Source organism: Entelurus aequoreus, linkage group LG24 (assembly GCF_033978785.1).
Source record: "Entelurus aequoreus isolate RoL-2023_Sb linkage group LG24, RoL_Eaeq_v1.1, whole genome shotgun sequence".
NCBI classification, from domain to species: domain Eukaryota; kingdom Metazoa; phylum Chordata; class Actinopteri; order Syngnathiformes; family Syngnathidae; genus Entelurus; species Entelurus aequoreus.
In genome coordinates this window covers 18,134,815-18,151,592 of record NC_084754.1, presented here as the reverse complement: position 1 = coordinate 18,151,592, position 16,778 = coordinate 18,134,815, and the positions used below count along the sequence as shown (strand labels likewise).

The following is a 16,778-nucleotide window of genomic DNA, read 5'->3' as shown; positions in this document are numbered from 1 at the left end:
GCCATGGTTCAGTGTCAGATCTACCGGCCTAATCTCACCCTGTCCTCAAGCCGCGGTCATGCCAAGGGGAAGAGGCAATGATCGGTCCTGATCAATAATACATGGACTGCATTAAGGCTTATGAATAAGTCATGCACGCAGAGAACCCAGGTGACAGGGATGGCACACCCATTTGCACGCACACACAGCCGCACAGCCAAATGATCTTTTGGTATAGGGCATAGAAGATGAATGAACGCGGAGAGAAATAGAGCAAAGCAAGGGGCTTTAACTTTGCACCAGAAAATGTATCAAGCTCCTCCTGACATTTTGTTGCATGTCATGGCTCCTCTCTGTCCTTTTTCTGTCATCACGCCATTTTTCTCAAGGCCCTTTTTTCTTGTGGGTGGAATGAATAAGTTATTACGTCTGTGTGTGCTCAGTCTTATAAAGACAGGCCTGATATGACAACTCAATTTGCTTCTTTAGCAGAGGCCATGCTTTTGTACCACCATATGTACAGTCGTGATCAAAAGTTTACATACAGTGGTAAAGAACATAATGTCATGGCAGTCTTGAGTTTCCAAAAATTTCTACAACTCTTATTTTTTTGTGATGGAGTGATTGGAGCACATACTTGTTGGTCAAAAAAAAAAACATTCATGAAGTTTGGTTCTTTTATGAATTTATTATGGGTCTACTGAAAATGTGACCAAATCTGCTGGGTGAAAAGTATACATACAGCAATGTTAATATTTGGTTACATGTCCCTTGGCAAGTTTCACTGCAATAAGGCGATTTTGCTAGCCATCCACAAGCTTCTGGCAAGCTTCTGGTTGAAATTTTGACCACTCCTCTTGACAAAATTGGTGCAGTTCAGCTAAATTTGTTGTTTTCTGCATTTTCAGCATTGCCCACACAGACTTTGGGAAGGCCATTCTAAAACCTTAATTCTAGCCTGATTTAGCCATTCCATGTTTGGGATCATTGTCCTGTTGGAACACCCAACTGCGCCCAAGACCCAACCTCCGGGCTGATGATTTTAGGTTGTCCTGAAGAATTTGGAGATAATCTTCCTTTTTCATTGTCCCATTTACTCTCTGTAAAGCACCAGTTCCATTGGCAGCAAAACAGGCCCAGAGCATAATACTACCACCACCATGCTTGACTGTGGGCCTGGTGTTCCTGGGATTAAAGGCCTCACCTTTTCTCCTCCAAACATATTGCTGGGTATCGTGGCCAAACAGCTCAATTTTTGTTTCATCTGACCACAGAACTTTCCTCCAGAAGGTCTTATCTTTGTCCATGTCATTATGTTCTTTACAAGTGTATGTAAACTTTTGATCGAAACTGTATATTTACATGTGAAGCCTTTTGGTTCCCTGCTTATTAAATTACCTCAAACAAATAAAAAATGTACCTCAAATGCCATCAGGGGACTGTGATGCACACTTTCTTGTGGTGCCGACAACAAGCAGTGAGCAGCCTGTGTGGTCCTGGAGCCTATTTGAACACTGAGTAATATTAGTGTGGTCGATGAAAGTATGCATGGTGCCGTTGCCAAGAATTTTGAATGGGTACAGAATGAATAATTAATCCATTGAATGTACAGTAAAGAGATCTGGGAGAAACAGTGCAGCAACTCTGGTAGCATGTGGGAGTATACACAATGTCAGGATTTCTTTTAAATGGTGTGTTAGGTTACTATATGCTGCGTATAATTTGAGAGATGGACCGCAAAGCATTTTGAAGAAATACATTCAGGTCAGAGTTATGAGATACCCTGAGCAGAGGCTCTTTGAGGAGGTTCAGCATTTGAAAGGAAGCAGCTCTTTGTTTCTACTAACACAACTATCCAGGGAGCAGTGCTCAAAATGATTGTTGGCTTATATTAGAATTGTTTTTTTTCTCCTTTCCTCAAAGCTCACGCTGCTCACAGCGCGGGTTGAAAAAAAGCGATGCTGTGGAGGTGGAACAATGTAGCGCGGCTTCATGATGACAGAGGCTGTGAGTGATGGAAACGTGTCCTTGGTTGAGAGATAGGGGACAAGAACAAGGCCAGATAGCAATCATATGGCAGCACATAATATAAAACCACCAGGTTGGTGTAGATATTAATCAATTTGTTGCTTGAGAGGAAATCATTCCTCAAAAACGTATTAATTTTTTGCACGGTGGCTTACAATATTAAAGACATGGCCATGCACAAAATGTTGGCAAACATAGCATTAATCTCTGCCAGTTTGAAACATTTGCATCTACACACAATACACCAATCCAAAGTTTGTAAGCGGTAGGCCTCATTTTAAGCACATCCAAAGTTGAGTACTGTTCTTCATGCTAGCTTAGGACACAGATAACAGGTTGTCAATAAATACTCCAGTTGAGGTCATTTTAAGAGTGCTGAGTCCAAGCACTGTAAAATATGGCATACAGAAATAAAGTATGTTAAAATAACTTACATGAGATACAAAATACCTTCTATGTGACATTCCTACGTTAAAGAAATTATTAAAATGAATGTGCTAGCTCGATGCTAACTTACATTGGATTCGCCATAAATGATCGCTTACAGTACAGGAACAGATGACTACGTTCTGGCACGGGATTGCAGGTTGTGCAGGCTTATGCAGGTGGGTCTGGTCATCAGATTCAGGTGTGCTGATTGCTGATAGATTGCAGCCGCCAGCTGCCGCAGGAGATCAGCGCCCGTTGGCGTGTCCCGAAGCGCGCTCCGCGGGGCTCACTGAGGAAAGCGCAGCGGCATGCAATTGCGCCGTGACAAAAACACTGACGTGAAATAAATACTAGCTTCAAGTATAAACACCTTTTAGGGCGCAACAACACAGACAGAACAAAATTCAGCTTTATGGAAAAGACTACTTTCTGACGAGACAACACATTGTACTCAATCAATCAATCAATCAATCAATCAATGTTTATTTATATAGCCCTAAATCACGAGTGTGGGACAATGAGAAACCTTGAACCTTGGCCAGAACCGCAGATATAACAAAATATAACAACGAGACAGCACAGTTATAACTATCAGCTTTGTTGTTATTGTCAGCTCACTGTTAAATGTTAAATAATGAAAATAGATTTGAATTAACATTTATTAACACATGACACAGTGAAAATGGGAAATGTAATCATCCCTAGTCATTACACAGGTTGAGAGTCTAAGTATTGAAGGAGTTCAGCAGTTCCAGGAAACTGAAGCCAATTGTTTATACAAAGTCACATATTAGGCCGAGACAGCGGACTTATAAAAAACAAGGACTTCAGCTTTATTGCATATTTTTGGGTCACACAGCTCAAAAGCTATTTTCGAGTGGTAGTTTAGTAGATGTTATTATTTCCCCCTGTGGCTCCTTTGCACACAAAACAATCTTAAATATGACAATGAGCTCCCAATTGCTTCTGATGAGTTTCCTCCTGTCATCAGGGTTCCTGTTCTGTGATGTGTGTGTGTGTGTGTGTGTGTGTGTGTGTGTGTGTGTGTGTGTGTGTGTGTGTGTGTGTGTGTGTGTGTGTGTGTGTGTGTGTGTGTGTGTGTGTGTGTGTGTGTGTGTGTGTGTGTGTGTGTGTGTGTGTGTGTGTGTGTGTGTGTGTGTGTGTGTGTGTGTGTGTGTGTGTGTGTGTGTGTGTGTGTGTGTGCGCGCGCACATCAATAGATGCATGATGTAACTTGTGCACTGTTAAGGTGGAGAAGCTCTATTCATCCCATTTACATTTGATGAATTATGATCACATTTTAATCCATTTTTTATCGGTGTTGAAATGATGTCACGTTAACGCGCTAGGAGGAGGTCGAATTGGGCTTAAAGCAAAGATGTGGGCATGTTTCTGCTAAGTTTTAGTATTACTATTTCATGAAGTCTAATTTAGTTAGCACATTTCCAAACATGTTGATGATGACAAATGTCGTTTGCATTAGTGTGTTTTACATGTGCATCTGTTCTTTCACCCACTCTCCATCTCCTGCGAGGCAATATCTGTATGATTATATTATATCTATTTATAGCTAGATTCAAACATTTCAAATAATATACTAGTACTTCATTTTTACGTTTTCTCCAATATGTAAATTAGGTAGTTAATAGCAAACTACTAGCATGACAAACGCTGTTTTAGACCATATTAGATTATCACATTTAATATGTGCTATATGCTTTATTTCTATTAGAAATGATGAGTATGCTGTCTTGTCCCGATATTTTGGTACCGGTACGATACTAAAATTATTTCAATACTTTTCTAAATAAAGGGGACCACAAAAAATTGCATTATTGGCTTTATTTAACAAAATATCTTAGGGTACATTAAACATGTCATGTCTGTGTTCATGTTTTTGTTTGGCCATGTGCTGTTTTGTTTTTTGGACACTTCCTTAGTTCCTGGTTTCACTTCCTGGTTTTGTTTTGTTTCCATGGTTACTCATTAGTTTCACCTGTTCCACGTTTAGACTCACACACACCTGTCTCACGTTTTCACATTGTCATGTCACGCACCTGTTCACAGTTAGTCACGCACCTGTTTTCACTTATCATGTCACTATATAGGCTTTTCTGTTTCTGTTGTTCGTCCTGGCGACATCACACATTCATGCCATGTTCACAGTTTCTTGTCACGTAAGTTTTTGTTTAATGTTCATAGTTCTCCGCCATTGTGCGCGCCTTTTGTTTTGTCATAGCCAAGTTTGTTACCTCCTCTGTGAGCGCCTTTTGTTTGTACCTTTTGTTTGAGTTTATAGTAATAATTAAACTATGTCTTTACCTGCACGCCACGTCCGTTCCAATTCTTTTGCACCACGGGAGAGCAAACCACGCCAAAGACCAAGTCCTGACAGATGTCGCCAGCATAAGAGCTCTCCCGCAAAAAATTTGGACAATTTTGACGAGGCAACGTGGGAGGTCCTCCGCGCGATGGAGGAAGAGACTCTGCGTTATTCCTCCGGTAAGCGCAGAGACCTGATGTGGGGGCCAGATGGAAATCTGGTGCCATTGAGCTCCAGTTGGTCCGAGGATGGCGCTGCGTCACCGCAGTCCTGGAAGCGCCGCTCCAGACCAAAGACTTCAGGGAAGGCGAGCGGACAGCATGCGGCGCTGCCGCAGGCTCCTCCCACTCCGGGCGGAAGCAGGTTGCTGCCAGCTCCACAGCTCCAAAATGACATCACAGACCAGGATTATTTTTTTCTGAACTCTTTTTCTTTTGATCATCCGCCTCCAGCCAAAGACTCTAAAAACATGATAAGACATTACCAGGACATGTTTTTAGAAATCAGATCCTGTCAATCCAAGTCACCCAAATTCCATGCCCCGCCCCCCAGGACTCATGCCACGCCCAAGTCAGAAATTTTTTTTTCACCCACAAAAGCCCAGGTGGGGGGGAAAGAAAGACATTTTGGACAATTTAGAGGGGAGGATTCTGCCCTCCTCCTGAACCCCCTCCGCCCACCCCAAAAGACGGTTCCAGACCGCGGGGAGCGCGTCTGGGATCCGCTCCTTGAGGGGGGGGCTAGGGCTGGGAATTGTTCAGGTGGGGTGGGTCAGCATCGCCATGCCAAGCCACAGCCTCCAGCTCGGCCACCACCACCACCTGTCTTTCGTCACGCCAAGCCACAGCCTCCAGCACGACCCCCACCACCTGTCTTTCGACCTGCCAAGCCACAGCCACCAGCACGACCCCCACCACCAGTCTTTCGTCACGCCAAGCCACAGCCTCCAGCACGACCACAACCACCTGTCTTTCGACCTGCCAAGCCACAGCCACCAGCACGACCACCACCACCAGTTTTTCGACCATGCCAAGATCCACCTGCTCCACGCCCAGCTCCACGCCAAGCGCCACCAGTACCTGCTCCACGCCAAGCGCCACCAGTACCTGCTCCACGCCAAGCGCCGCCAGTACCTGCTCCACGCCAAGCGCCACCAGTACCTGCTCCACGCCAAGCGCCGCCAGTACCTGCTCCACGCCAAGCGCCACCAGTACCTGCTCCACGCCAAGCGCCACCAGTACCTGCTCCACGTCAAGCGCCACCAGTACCTGCTCCACGCCAAGCGCCACCAGTACCTGCTCCACGTCAAGCGCCACCAGTACCTGCTCCACGTCAAGCGCCACCAGTACCTGCTCCACGCCAAGCGCCGCCAGTACCTGCTCGCCGCCAAGTGCCGCCCGTGGCTGCCCCACGCCGCCAAGTGCCGCCCGTGGCTGCCCCACGCCGCCAAGTGCCGCCCGTGGCTGCCCCACGCCGCCAAGTGCCGCCCGTGGCTGCCCCACGCCGCCAAGTGCCGCCCGTGGCTGCCCCACGCCGCCAAGTGCCGCCCGTGGCTGCCCCACGCCGCCAAGTGCCGCCCGTGGCTGCCCCACGCCGCCAAGTGCCGCCCGTGGCTGCCCCACGCCGCCAAGTGCCGCCCGTGGCTGCCCCACGCCAAGACCAAAGCCAAGACCAAGACCAAGAACCGTCAAGTGACCCAAACCAAGACCAAGTCCAAGCACCGCCACACCAAGACCAAGTCCAAGACCAACTACGCCAAGACCAAGACCAACCACGCCAAGTCCAAGTCCAAGACCAAGTCCAAGACCCAGACCCTCGCCAAGACCAAGACCAAGACCCACGCCAAGACCAAGACCCACGCCAAGACCCGCCACGCCAAGCTTCGCCGCCTGACGCACCACGCCAAGCTTCGCCGCCTGCCACGACAACGCGCCCACCTCCTCGTCTGCCAAGGATGTGGCCATTCCATGGGCGTCCGCCACGCCAGGTGCGCCGACCTCCTCGTCTGCCACGAATGTGGCCATTCCCAGGTCGCCCACCTCGTCAGGTTCAGCGGCGGTCTACCCGCCGTCGCCACCTGACTCTGCCCCGGTGGATTCGGGGACACCTGGTCTGGCGACCCACCGCCATGTCCCCCTCCCACCCTCCCATGACTCTTGATCCTGTTTTTTGTTTTTGGCCATCTGGGATCTGTCCGTAAGGGGGGGGTTCTGTCATGTCTGTGTTCATGTTTTTGTTTGGCCATGTGCTGTTTTGTTTTTTGGACACTTCCTTAGTTCCTGGTTTCACTTCCTGGTTTTGTTTTGTTTCCATGGTTACTCATTAGTTTCACCTGTTCCACGTTTAGACTCACACACACCTGTCTCACGTTTTCACATTGTCATGTCACGCACCTGTTCACAGTTAGTCACGCACCTGTTTTCACTTATCATGTCACTATATAGGCTTTTCTGTTTCTGTTGTTCGTCCTGGCGACATCACACATTCATGCCATGTTCACAGTTTCTTGTCACGTAAGTTTTTGTTTAATGTTCATAGTTCTCCGCCATTGTGCGCGCCTTTTGTTTTGTCATAGCCAAGTTTGTTACCTCCTCTGTGAGCGCCTTTTGTTTGTACCTTTTGTTTGAGTTTATAGTAATAATTAAACTATGTCTTTACCTGCACGCCACGTCCGTTCCAATTCTTTTGCACCACGGGAGAGCAAACCACGCCAAAGACCAAGTCCTGACAAAACATATGTTTCTTATTGCAAGTTTGTCCTTAAATAAAATAGTGAACATACTAGACAACTTGTCTTTTAGTAGTAATAAACAAACAAAGGCTCCTAATTAGTCTGCTGACATATGCAGTAACATATTGTATCATTTATCATTCAATTATTTTGTCAAAATTATTAAGGAGAAGTGGTAGAAAATTAATTATTAATCCACTTGTTCATTTACTGTTAATATCTGCTTACTTTCTCTTTTAACATGTTCTATCTACACTTCTGTTAAAATGTAATAATCACTTATTCTTCTGTTGTTTGATACCTTACATTAGTTTTGGATGATACCACCAATTTGGGTATCAATTTGATACCAAGTAATTACAGGATCATACATTGGTCATATTCAAAGTCCTCATGTGTCCAGGGACATATTTCCTGAGTTTATAAACATAATATTAATAAATAAAAAACGAAAGAAGATTTTGTGATGCCAAAAAAATATCGACGTAATCATAGTAGTATCGACTAGATACGCTCCTGTACTTTGGTATCATTACAGTGGATGTTAGGTGTAGATCAACCAATGGCGTTTGTTTACATTTTGACGCCGGTGAGCTACGGTGTGTAGTGAAACATGTTTAGCTATTCCTCGTCCCGCAGGGATGATACTTGTAAGAAACTTACTTTATTTGTCACGATGGAGACCAGGATTAGTGATTTAGAAGTAGCTAAAACACTGCCGACTGCGGCTGAATTTTAGCCGCTAGCTAGCTAGCAGCCATGTCTTAAAGCACCTCTTCTTGAGGGCGTTTCAGTGTTATAACTTCACCTTTATCGTTAGTTTTTAAGCCAAAATGCGTCCGTTCGCCCTTTTCTGTCTACACACTGTGTCTGCTTGTAAGTACTCAGTGGTTGTGCGCTACCGAACATGCTCGTCTGCTCTAAAACCAGCAATGACACGACGTGACGACTACGAGGGGTGGTGGACCGGTACTTTTCAGAGGCGGTATAGTACTGAATATGATTCATTAGTATCGCGGTACTATACTAATACCGGTATATCGTACAACTCTAATTATATTTAAATGGGGGTAATCAGAGTCACCCGCCCTTTCTAATGTTTCGGTATTATTGTAGCGACTGTCTTTTCAAACGGGGTGCAACATTAATTACCCCCAGTCAGTTTTGGCCACGCACATCTATCTTCTTCTTCACCTTCCTAACCTGACCATTTCTTTGTCATTTCCGCCTGTGTTCAGTTCTCGCAGACACCGCAATGACAGGCTCACAATCGCTCTGCAGTTCACTCAAAACACAAGAAAGAAGCACCTCCTATTGACATGTGATTGGTCAGATCGTGCCGAGCAGAAGGTCATGGCTACTTTCAATATAATTTGCGTATTTGTAAGTGGGCGTGGCATGAGCATGCCTACATATGGGACAATTTCAAGTTGATTGCAATTTAAAAAAGAAATATGCTTTAATATATCAGAATTTTACTGGCGTACATAGTTTCCTGGATTTATTTTTCGTAGGAACACCACGCAACTGTTGTTACATGAGGCCCCAGGTGCCCATGAGGCGTGTTAAGAAGCAGAGTTAATACGAATACTGCCACCTACTCTATGGAGTTATAACGACACGCTGTATTCACAGACAGTCCCATTATAATGTGTTTATGAGCAAACAGGTAGCTTCAAATCCATACATTGTGTTTATGAAAACACAAAAAGACACATGTTCTATCACCCTTCGGTCAGACAGCAATTTATACTCAGCCTGCTAAAAATGACAATGACAAATAGCCCCATCTTACATTTGAAAGTACTGATTGTGATGTGTGTGTGTGTGTGTGTGCGCGCGTGCGTGCGTGTGTGTGTGATGTTTGAGAAGATAGCTGCTTCTTTCAAGCACTGTGCAATTAGAGCGTATAATTGTGGGTGTGGTCTGTGTGCAGTGAGCATGAATTTGTCAGGTGGTGTCTGCTTGCTGCAGGTCTCAGCAATTAAGCTTTCACTTTGTCGCCGTCACCGCAGAGCTGCTAGTCAAAAAAAAAAAAGCAATGGGTGATTTTCTGCTTCGAGTGTTGATTGATTGATGTTGACTACAAATCACACAAGCTTATTATATTTCATCATATGTGTGTCGTGTGATAAAGGGTGTTATTTTGTGCAAAAATTATATATATATATATATATATTTATATACAGTCGCGATCAAATGGACATCATATGGACAAAGATAAGACCTTCTGGAGGAAAGTTCTGTGGTCAGATGAAACAAAAATTGAGCTGTTTGGCCACAATACCCAGCAAGATGTTTGGGAGAGAAAAGATGAGGCCTGTAATCCCAGGAACACCAGGCTTACCGTCAAGCATGGTGGTGGTAGTATTATGCTCTGGGCCTGTTTTGCTGCCATTGGAACTGGTGCTTTACAGAGAGTACCGTAATTTCCGGACTATAAGCCGCTACTTTTTCCCCTCGTTCTGGTCCCTGCGGCTTATACAAGGGTGTGGCTTATTTACGGCCTGTTCTTCTCCGACACCGACGAAGAGCATTTCGGTGGTTTTAGTACACAGGAGGAAGACGATGACACAATGATTAAAGACTGACTTTTCATATACCGGTAGGCTGGTTATTTTGATAACGTACAGGCGAGCACTTTGTATTACTTTGCACCGTTGTATTATTTGTACTCTGCACGAATGCTGTTCGCCATGTCAAATATGTGAAAGTTTGATTGAATGATTGAAAGATTTATTGTTAATAAATGGGACGCTTTGCGTTCCCAAACAGTCATCTCTGTCCCGACAATCCCCTCCGTGGTAGCAGGAACCCCTATATACTACGGTAATTACACATCAAAACCCTGCGGCTTATAGTCGGGTGCGGCTTATATATGGAGCAATCTGTATTTTCCCCTAAATTTAGCTGGTGCGGCTTATAGTCAGGTGCGGCTTATAGTCCGGAAATTACGGTAAATGGGACGATGAAAAAGGAGGATTACCTCCAAATTCTTCAGGACAACCTAAAATCATCAGCCCGGAGGTTGGGTCTTGGGCGCAGTTGGGTGTTCCATCAGGACAATGACCCCAAACACACATCAAAAGTGGTAAAGGAATGGCTAAATCAGGCTAGAATGAAGGTTTTAGAATGGCCTTCCCAAAGTCCTGACTTAAACGTGCGGACAATGCTGAAGAAACAAGTCCATGTCAGAAAACCAACAAATTTAGCTGAACTGCACCAATTTTGTCAAGAAGAGTGGTCAAAAATTCAACCAGAAGCTTGTGGATGGCTACCAAAAGCACCTTATTGCAGTGAAACTTGCCAAGGGACATTTAACCAAATATTAACATTGCTGTATGTATACTTTTGACCCAGTAGATTTGGTCACATTTTCAGTAGACCCATAATAAATTCATGAAAGAACCAAACTTCATGAATGTTTTTTGTGACCAACAAGTATGTGCTCCAATCACTCTATCACAAAAAAATAAGAGTTGTAGAAATTATTGGAAACTCAAGACAGCCATGACATTATGTTCTTTACAAGTGTATGTCAACTTTTGATCGCGACTGTATATGTATATATTGATATATATATTTGTGTGCTTCTACCCAGGTTACCATTGCCAAGGGCTGACCCAGTGGACCCACAGGACTTAGAAGACAGTGATTCAGGACCTCCCATGGACCATGCTCCCTGACAATGGACTTTCTGGTATTGTGTCTTTGCCTGGGGTGTCAGTGAAATGACCTTTGAAGTAACTTTGGCGAGCTGAAGTGGGGGTAGAAACCTCCTGTCCACATTGAAATGTCTCTCGCCCTATTAACTTTGCTTAATGGAAACACTGAAGTTCTCTGCCATCGATTACAATCTGGCCATATTTCCGCTGCCAGTTGGATCCAGGTGAGCCCGGCGGACTCGTTGAGGAAGGAGTCCATTAGGACTGGAGTTTTCAAAGCGTTTTGTATTGTTGTGAAAAAAGCAGATCTAACTTTTTATACTCTTGTCTCTTCCTGCTGCCTAAATGTTTTTTGTTTTTTTCTCTACTTCCCATCTGTGTTCCCTCCCAGATTCATAGTGCACTTGCATTTGTATGCAAATGCTTTTAGGACCAACACGGAGAGCATTTTGACACTTATTGATTTAGAGAGCTTTATGAGTCTGGCAAAAATCAAACCGTGATTTAGGTTTTGTCGAAGACCTCTTCCGCCGTATCAGCTGCGTGTGGACCGCTCATATAACGACTCATCACTCCCGGCCGATCCACAGTGACAAATTTACACACTTTCCACCTTGACCCATTTATGCACGGCTCTCAGCAAGTCAGTCTGTATCAGCAGATGTTTTTTAATGCGATTGTTTCTCCTGTCATAAATTCTGTGGTGAAGGCTTGTGAAATGTGGGCCATGCATGACAACATGACAACACCGATGCACTCCATACAGTGACATTACTTTTAAAAGAAAGATAGGAGACTGATTCCCACGTTTATATGTTGCCTATTTTTGTCTTGAATCTATGAATAAACAGGGAATCGATGTCGAGGATGACATCTATTGGAACACGTTAAGAACAACGTCTTCTGAAAAGTATCTGAATAGTGTTTTTCCATGTAGCTTTGGTGTGTTTGACGGGAAAACATCTGGAAAGAAATACCGTAGAACAGTGGTTCTCAACCTTTTTTCAGTGATGTACCCCCTGTGAAAATGTTTTAATTCAAGTACCCCCTAATCCAGTGGTTCTCAAATGGGGGTACGCGTACCCCTGGCGGTACTTGAAGGTATGCCAAGGGGTACGTGAGATTTTTTTTTAATATTCTAAAAATAGCAACAATTCAAAAATCCTTTATAAATATTGTTATTGAATAATATTTCAACAAAATATGAATGTAAGTTCATGAACCGAACATCAAATCAACTAGGCTATTCCATTCATTACAATGCAACAATGCAATATTCAGTGTTGACAGCTTGATTTTTTGTGGACATGTTCCATAAATATTGGTGTTAAAGATTTATTTTTTTGTGAAGAAATGTTTAGAATGAAGTTCATGAATCCAGATGGATCTCTTTTACAATCCCCAAAGAGGGCACTTTAAGTTGATGATTACTTCTATGTGTAGAAATCTTTATTTTTAATTGAATCACTTGTTTATTTTTCAACACGTTTTTATTTATTTTTATATCTTTTTTTCCAAATAATTCAAGAAAGACCACTACAAATGAACAATATTTTGCACTGTAATACAATTTAATAAATCAGAAACTGATGACATAGTGCTGTATTTCACTTCTTTATCTCTTTTTTTCAACCAAAAATGCTTTGCTCTGATTAGGGGGTACTTGAATTAAAAACATTTTCACAGGGGGTACATCACTGAAAAAAAGGTTGAGAACCACTGCCCTAATCACTACACGGTTAATGCTTTCCAGCCTGGCGAAGCTTAACAATGCTGTTGCTAACGACGCCATTGAAGCTGACTTAGCAACGGGACCTCACAGAGCTATGCTAAAAACATTAGCTTTCCACCTACACCAGCCAGCCCTCATCTGCTCATCAACACCCGTGCTCACCTGCGTTCCAGCGATCGACGGAGCGACGAAGGACTTCACCCGATCATAGATGCGGTCGGATAGCGCGTCTGCTATCCAAGTCAAAGTCCTCCTGGTTGTGTTGCTACAGCCAGCCGCTAATACACCGATCCCACCTACAGCTTTCTTCTTTGCAGTCTTCATTGTTCATTAAACAAATTGCAAAAGATTCACCAACACAGATGTCCAGAATACTGTGGAAGTTTGCGATGAAAACCAAGCTTTTTGTATTGAATACAATGTGTCCGAATACTTCCGTTTCAGCGATTGACGTCACGCGCATACGTCATCATACATAGACGTTTTCAACCAGAAGTTTCCTGGGAAATTTAAAATTGCACTTTATAAGTTAACCCGGCCGTATTGGCATGTGTTGCAATGTTAAGATTTCATCATTGATGTATAAACTATCAGACTGCGTGGTCAGTAGTAGTGGGTTTCAGTAGGCCCTTAAGTCGCAAGCAAAAATTTAAGTTACAAGGATTCTTGCTATTAGTTGGCGTAGCAAATGTCACAGTGAACCCTGTAATAACCGACTAAAACATCTGGCCTTATAGCTGAAGATGTACACAAACATGCGCTTTGTTTTCCGACCATGGGAAAGAAGAATGTGAGTGAGAAGGACAGTGCTGAAAATAAGGAGTGGATGATACCGATTAGAGTAAAGAAAGAAATCATCATCAAACATGACTGAGCGTTTCAATTTAGGCGTATCACTGCCAGTCTGCAACAAACTGAGGCAGAATGAGTCTAACGCCAGCCAAGAATGTTAAAACAATGTCTCAATGGCGGATATTTATCCATGAAATTATGGAAAAGCTGCTGATGGCGTGTTTGACGGCAAAGCAGCTGGGAGGAGATACCGTAGATGTCCACTCTCTAAGGTAAATGCTGTGCATCATTATTACATTATTTCATAAAACTACTGTAGTTGTGTGTCGTAAATTCTATTGTTTTCCTTCTTTATGCAATATTGATTATCAAAAAGTTTGGTTTTCTTTTTAAAAGGCATGTTACATGTTAAAATGGTGCTGTTTTAAGGGGGTTGGGTCAAGCACTGATTAAATCGATTTAAATTCATTTTGATGGGAGAGATACAGTACACGTGTTTTGAATTAAGAGCTCCGTCACAGAACCAATGAAGCTCGTAAGTAATTAATATTGTGCAGCATTCACCTTGGAGAGTGGACTTCTACGGCAGTGGTTCTCAAATGGGGGTACGCGTACCCCTGGGGGTACTTGAAGGTATGCCAAGGGGTACGTGAGATTTTTTTTAAATATTCTAAAAATAGCAATAATTCAAAAATCCTTTATAAATATATTTATAAAGAGGATATAGTATCCAAGGTGGTTTAAAATACAAATCCGTGATCCACAATAGAAAAAGGAGAAAGTGTGGAATCCAATGAATCCTTGTACCTAAGTTACGGTCAGAGCGAAAAAAGATATGTCCTGCACTGCACTCTAGTCCTTCACTCTAACGTTCCTCATCCACAAATCTTTCATCCTCGCTCAAATTAATGGGGTAATCGTCGCTTTCTCGGTCCAAATTGCTCTCGCTGCTGGTGAAAACAATGGGGAAATGTGAGGAGCCTTTCAACCTGTGACGTCACGCCACTTCCGGTACAGGCAAGGCTTTTTTTATCAGCGACCAAAAGTTGCGAACTTTATCGTCAATGTTCTCTACTAAATCCTTTCAGCAAAAATATGGCAATATCGCAAGATGATCAAGTATGACACATAGAATGGCTCTGCTATCCCCGTTTAAATTTAAAAAAATCATTTCAGTAGGCCTTTAAAGCATAACAATTAGCCGAAAGACAGCTCTTATCTTACAAGTTGGGACACTCTTAAGTTGAGGTACCACTGCATAAAACTACTGTAGTGGTTTGTAATACATTCTGTTGTATGCTTTTATACAATATTTATATTCCAAAAAATTTTCTAAATCTTTTTAAAGGGTGTGTTACATGTTAAAATTGTGCTGTTTTTGGGGGGGAAACATTGATTAAATTAAATAATTTCAATGGGAGACATTGATTTGAGATACAAATGTTTTGAGTTAATATCTTTTACACCGAACCAATTAAGCTCCGAAATTGAGGTTTTACTGTATTGTAGGAACAGCTTTGCTTGCAAGACACAGTAGTTGGAGACAAGAATGTGGATGCGGTTCTGCTGCTGGTTCATTAGACTTTTTCAAGATCCAAGCAGCAAAGCCTCCAGATAGGAAAGGGAATTTGAGAATAGGGAAGAAAGGATAGTGATTGACTCAGAGATTATCTTCTTCACTACAGAGGCGTCTTCTGTCTACACTCACAACGAGCCAAAACCTTCTTTCATCAACTCAAATTGACAATTAGAAAGCCCCTGAACCACCTGTCTTTTTCTGCTGGACCTTCTCTGTTCCTGAAACGGTCCACTGAATATAGAATGCTTTCTCAGCAGGTCTAGTTCTGCCTGCATTGACCCGCAAAAAGTCATTAATCCAGTGGTCACTCCGACTGACTGACTCTCTTATTAGCTCTCTTTACACATAAATGGATGTAATCGTCTGTCACACACACTATTAGATGAGCTATTTTCAGAATGTCATTCATGTATTACTGGTTACTTTCCTTTTAACAAAGATTATCATTTTGTAAAGTGAAATACTTTGTTCTGGTGAAAGTAACTCCACGGTGACACAGAAGCAGAAGCAATGTAAATGTTTTATCTTGATTGTACACTTTTCTATATTTTGTATCTAAATATGTAATTTTAAAGGTTGACTTATCATTGTCTAGGAACTACTGATTAAAAATAGGCGTTTGGCTAACTCTGGCCTAATGACATAAGTGTTTATTAAAATGCACTGTTCCTGTTTCAAATAAATTAAACACAAAACAATAAAAGTACAGATTTTTTGCATTCAATTAACCGATATTTTATCATATTTTATTTATTACACAAAAAGCACAAAATCTATGGTGGTAAAATAACTGTATGGTTATGGTACTGGTATATTTCGAACATGCATACTAGGGGTATGCATGGGTATATTCATGCAGGGGTATATTCATATCCGAATCGCCATTCTTATTTATTCTGATTCTGAATTAATTCATACTTTGAAACAATTAATTGATTTTTTTTTTTTTTTTTTTCTGGAAACGGTTTTTAAAAGTCGTTCTTTGGCCATCTCTATGCTTACTTGCTGCACATTTTTAATCAGCAGCCAAGAGGAGCTTTTGTAACCTGTAATCTGTTTTGAAAATATTTGAGGATAATGTTCATACCAAATGATATATTGCGAGAATCGGTTTGAATCGAGAATTAATTCTGAATCAAATTGTCACCCAACGAATCGAAATAAATTTGAATAATGAGTTGTTGTAAGATTCACATCTCTAGTGCATACAGTTACAATATGGTACATCACCTGTTCCCAGTTTCACATGTTTTTTATAAGAAAGACTGTAAGATTGACAAGACACATGCAATATGTAAAAAATGTCGTGCATCTATGAAATACGTGAGTAGTACGACAAACCTAGCTACACAAATGGAGACACGGCACCGGGTGGATACTTTAGCGGCTGCCCCCGTTCCCACTAGTTTGGATTGTGCCGAATCCGATGCAGCCACGCCAAGCTCTAGTAGTGATAACAGCAGGGCCACCACAATGTTCTTCGGAGAAAAAAAGCCTTTGGTAGCTAATTCCACCCGATC

At 42.6% G+C, this 16,778-nt stretch overlaps 1 protein-coding gene across 2 annotated transcripts in view; it reads left to right on the top strand.

Moving 5' to 3' along the window:
• trim44 (tripartite motif containing 44) overlaps positions 1–16,016 on the top strand; it is a 156,034-nt gene extending 140,018 nt beyond the window's left edge. For both annotated transcript variants that reach the window (XM_062036043.1, XM_062036042.1), the window contains one exon: positions 11,092–16,016. In XM_062036043.1, the coding sequence (XP_061892027.1) occupies positions 11,092–11,112 (21 nt within the window). In that variant the 3' untranslated portion in view covers positions 11,113–16,016. The remainder of the gene's footprint in view (positions 1–11,091) is intronic.
• Positions 16,017–16,778: the final 762 nt, after the last annotated feature.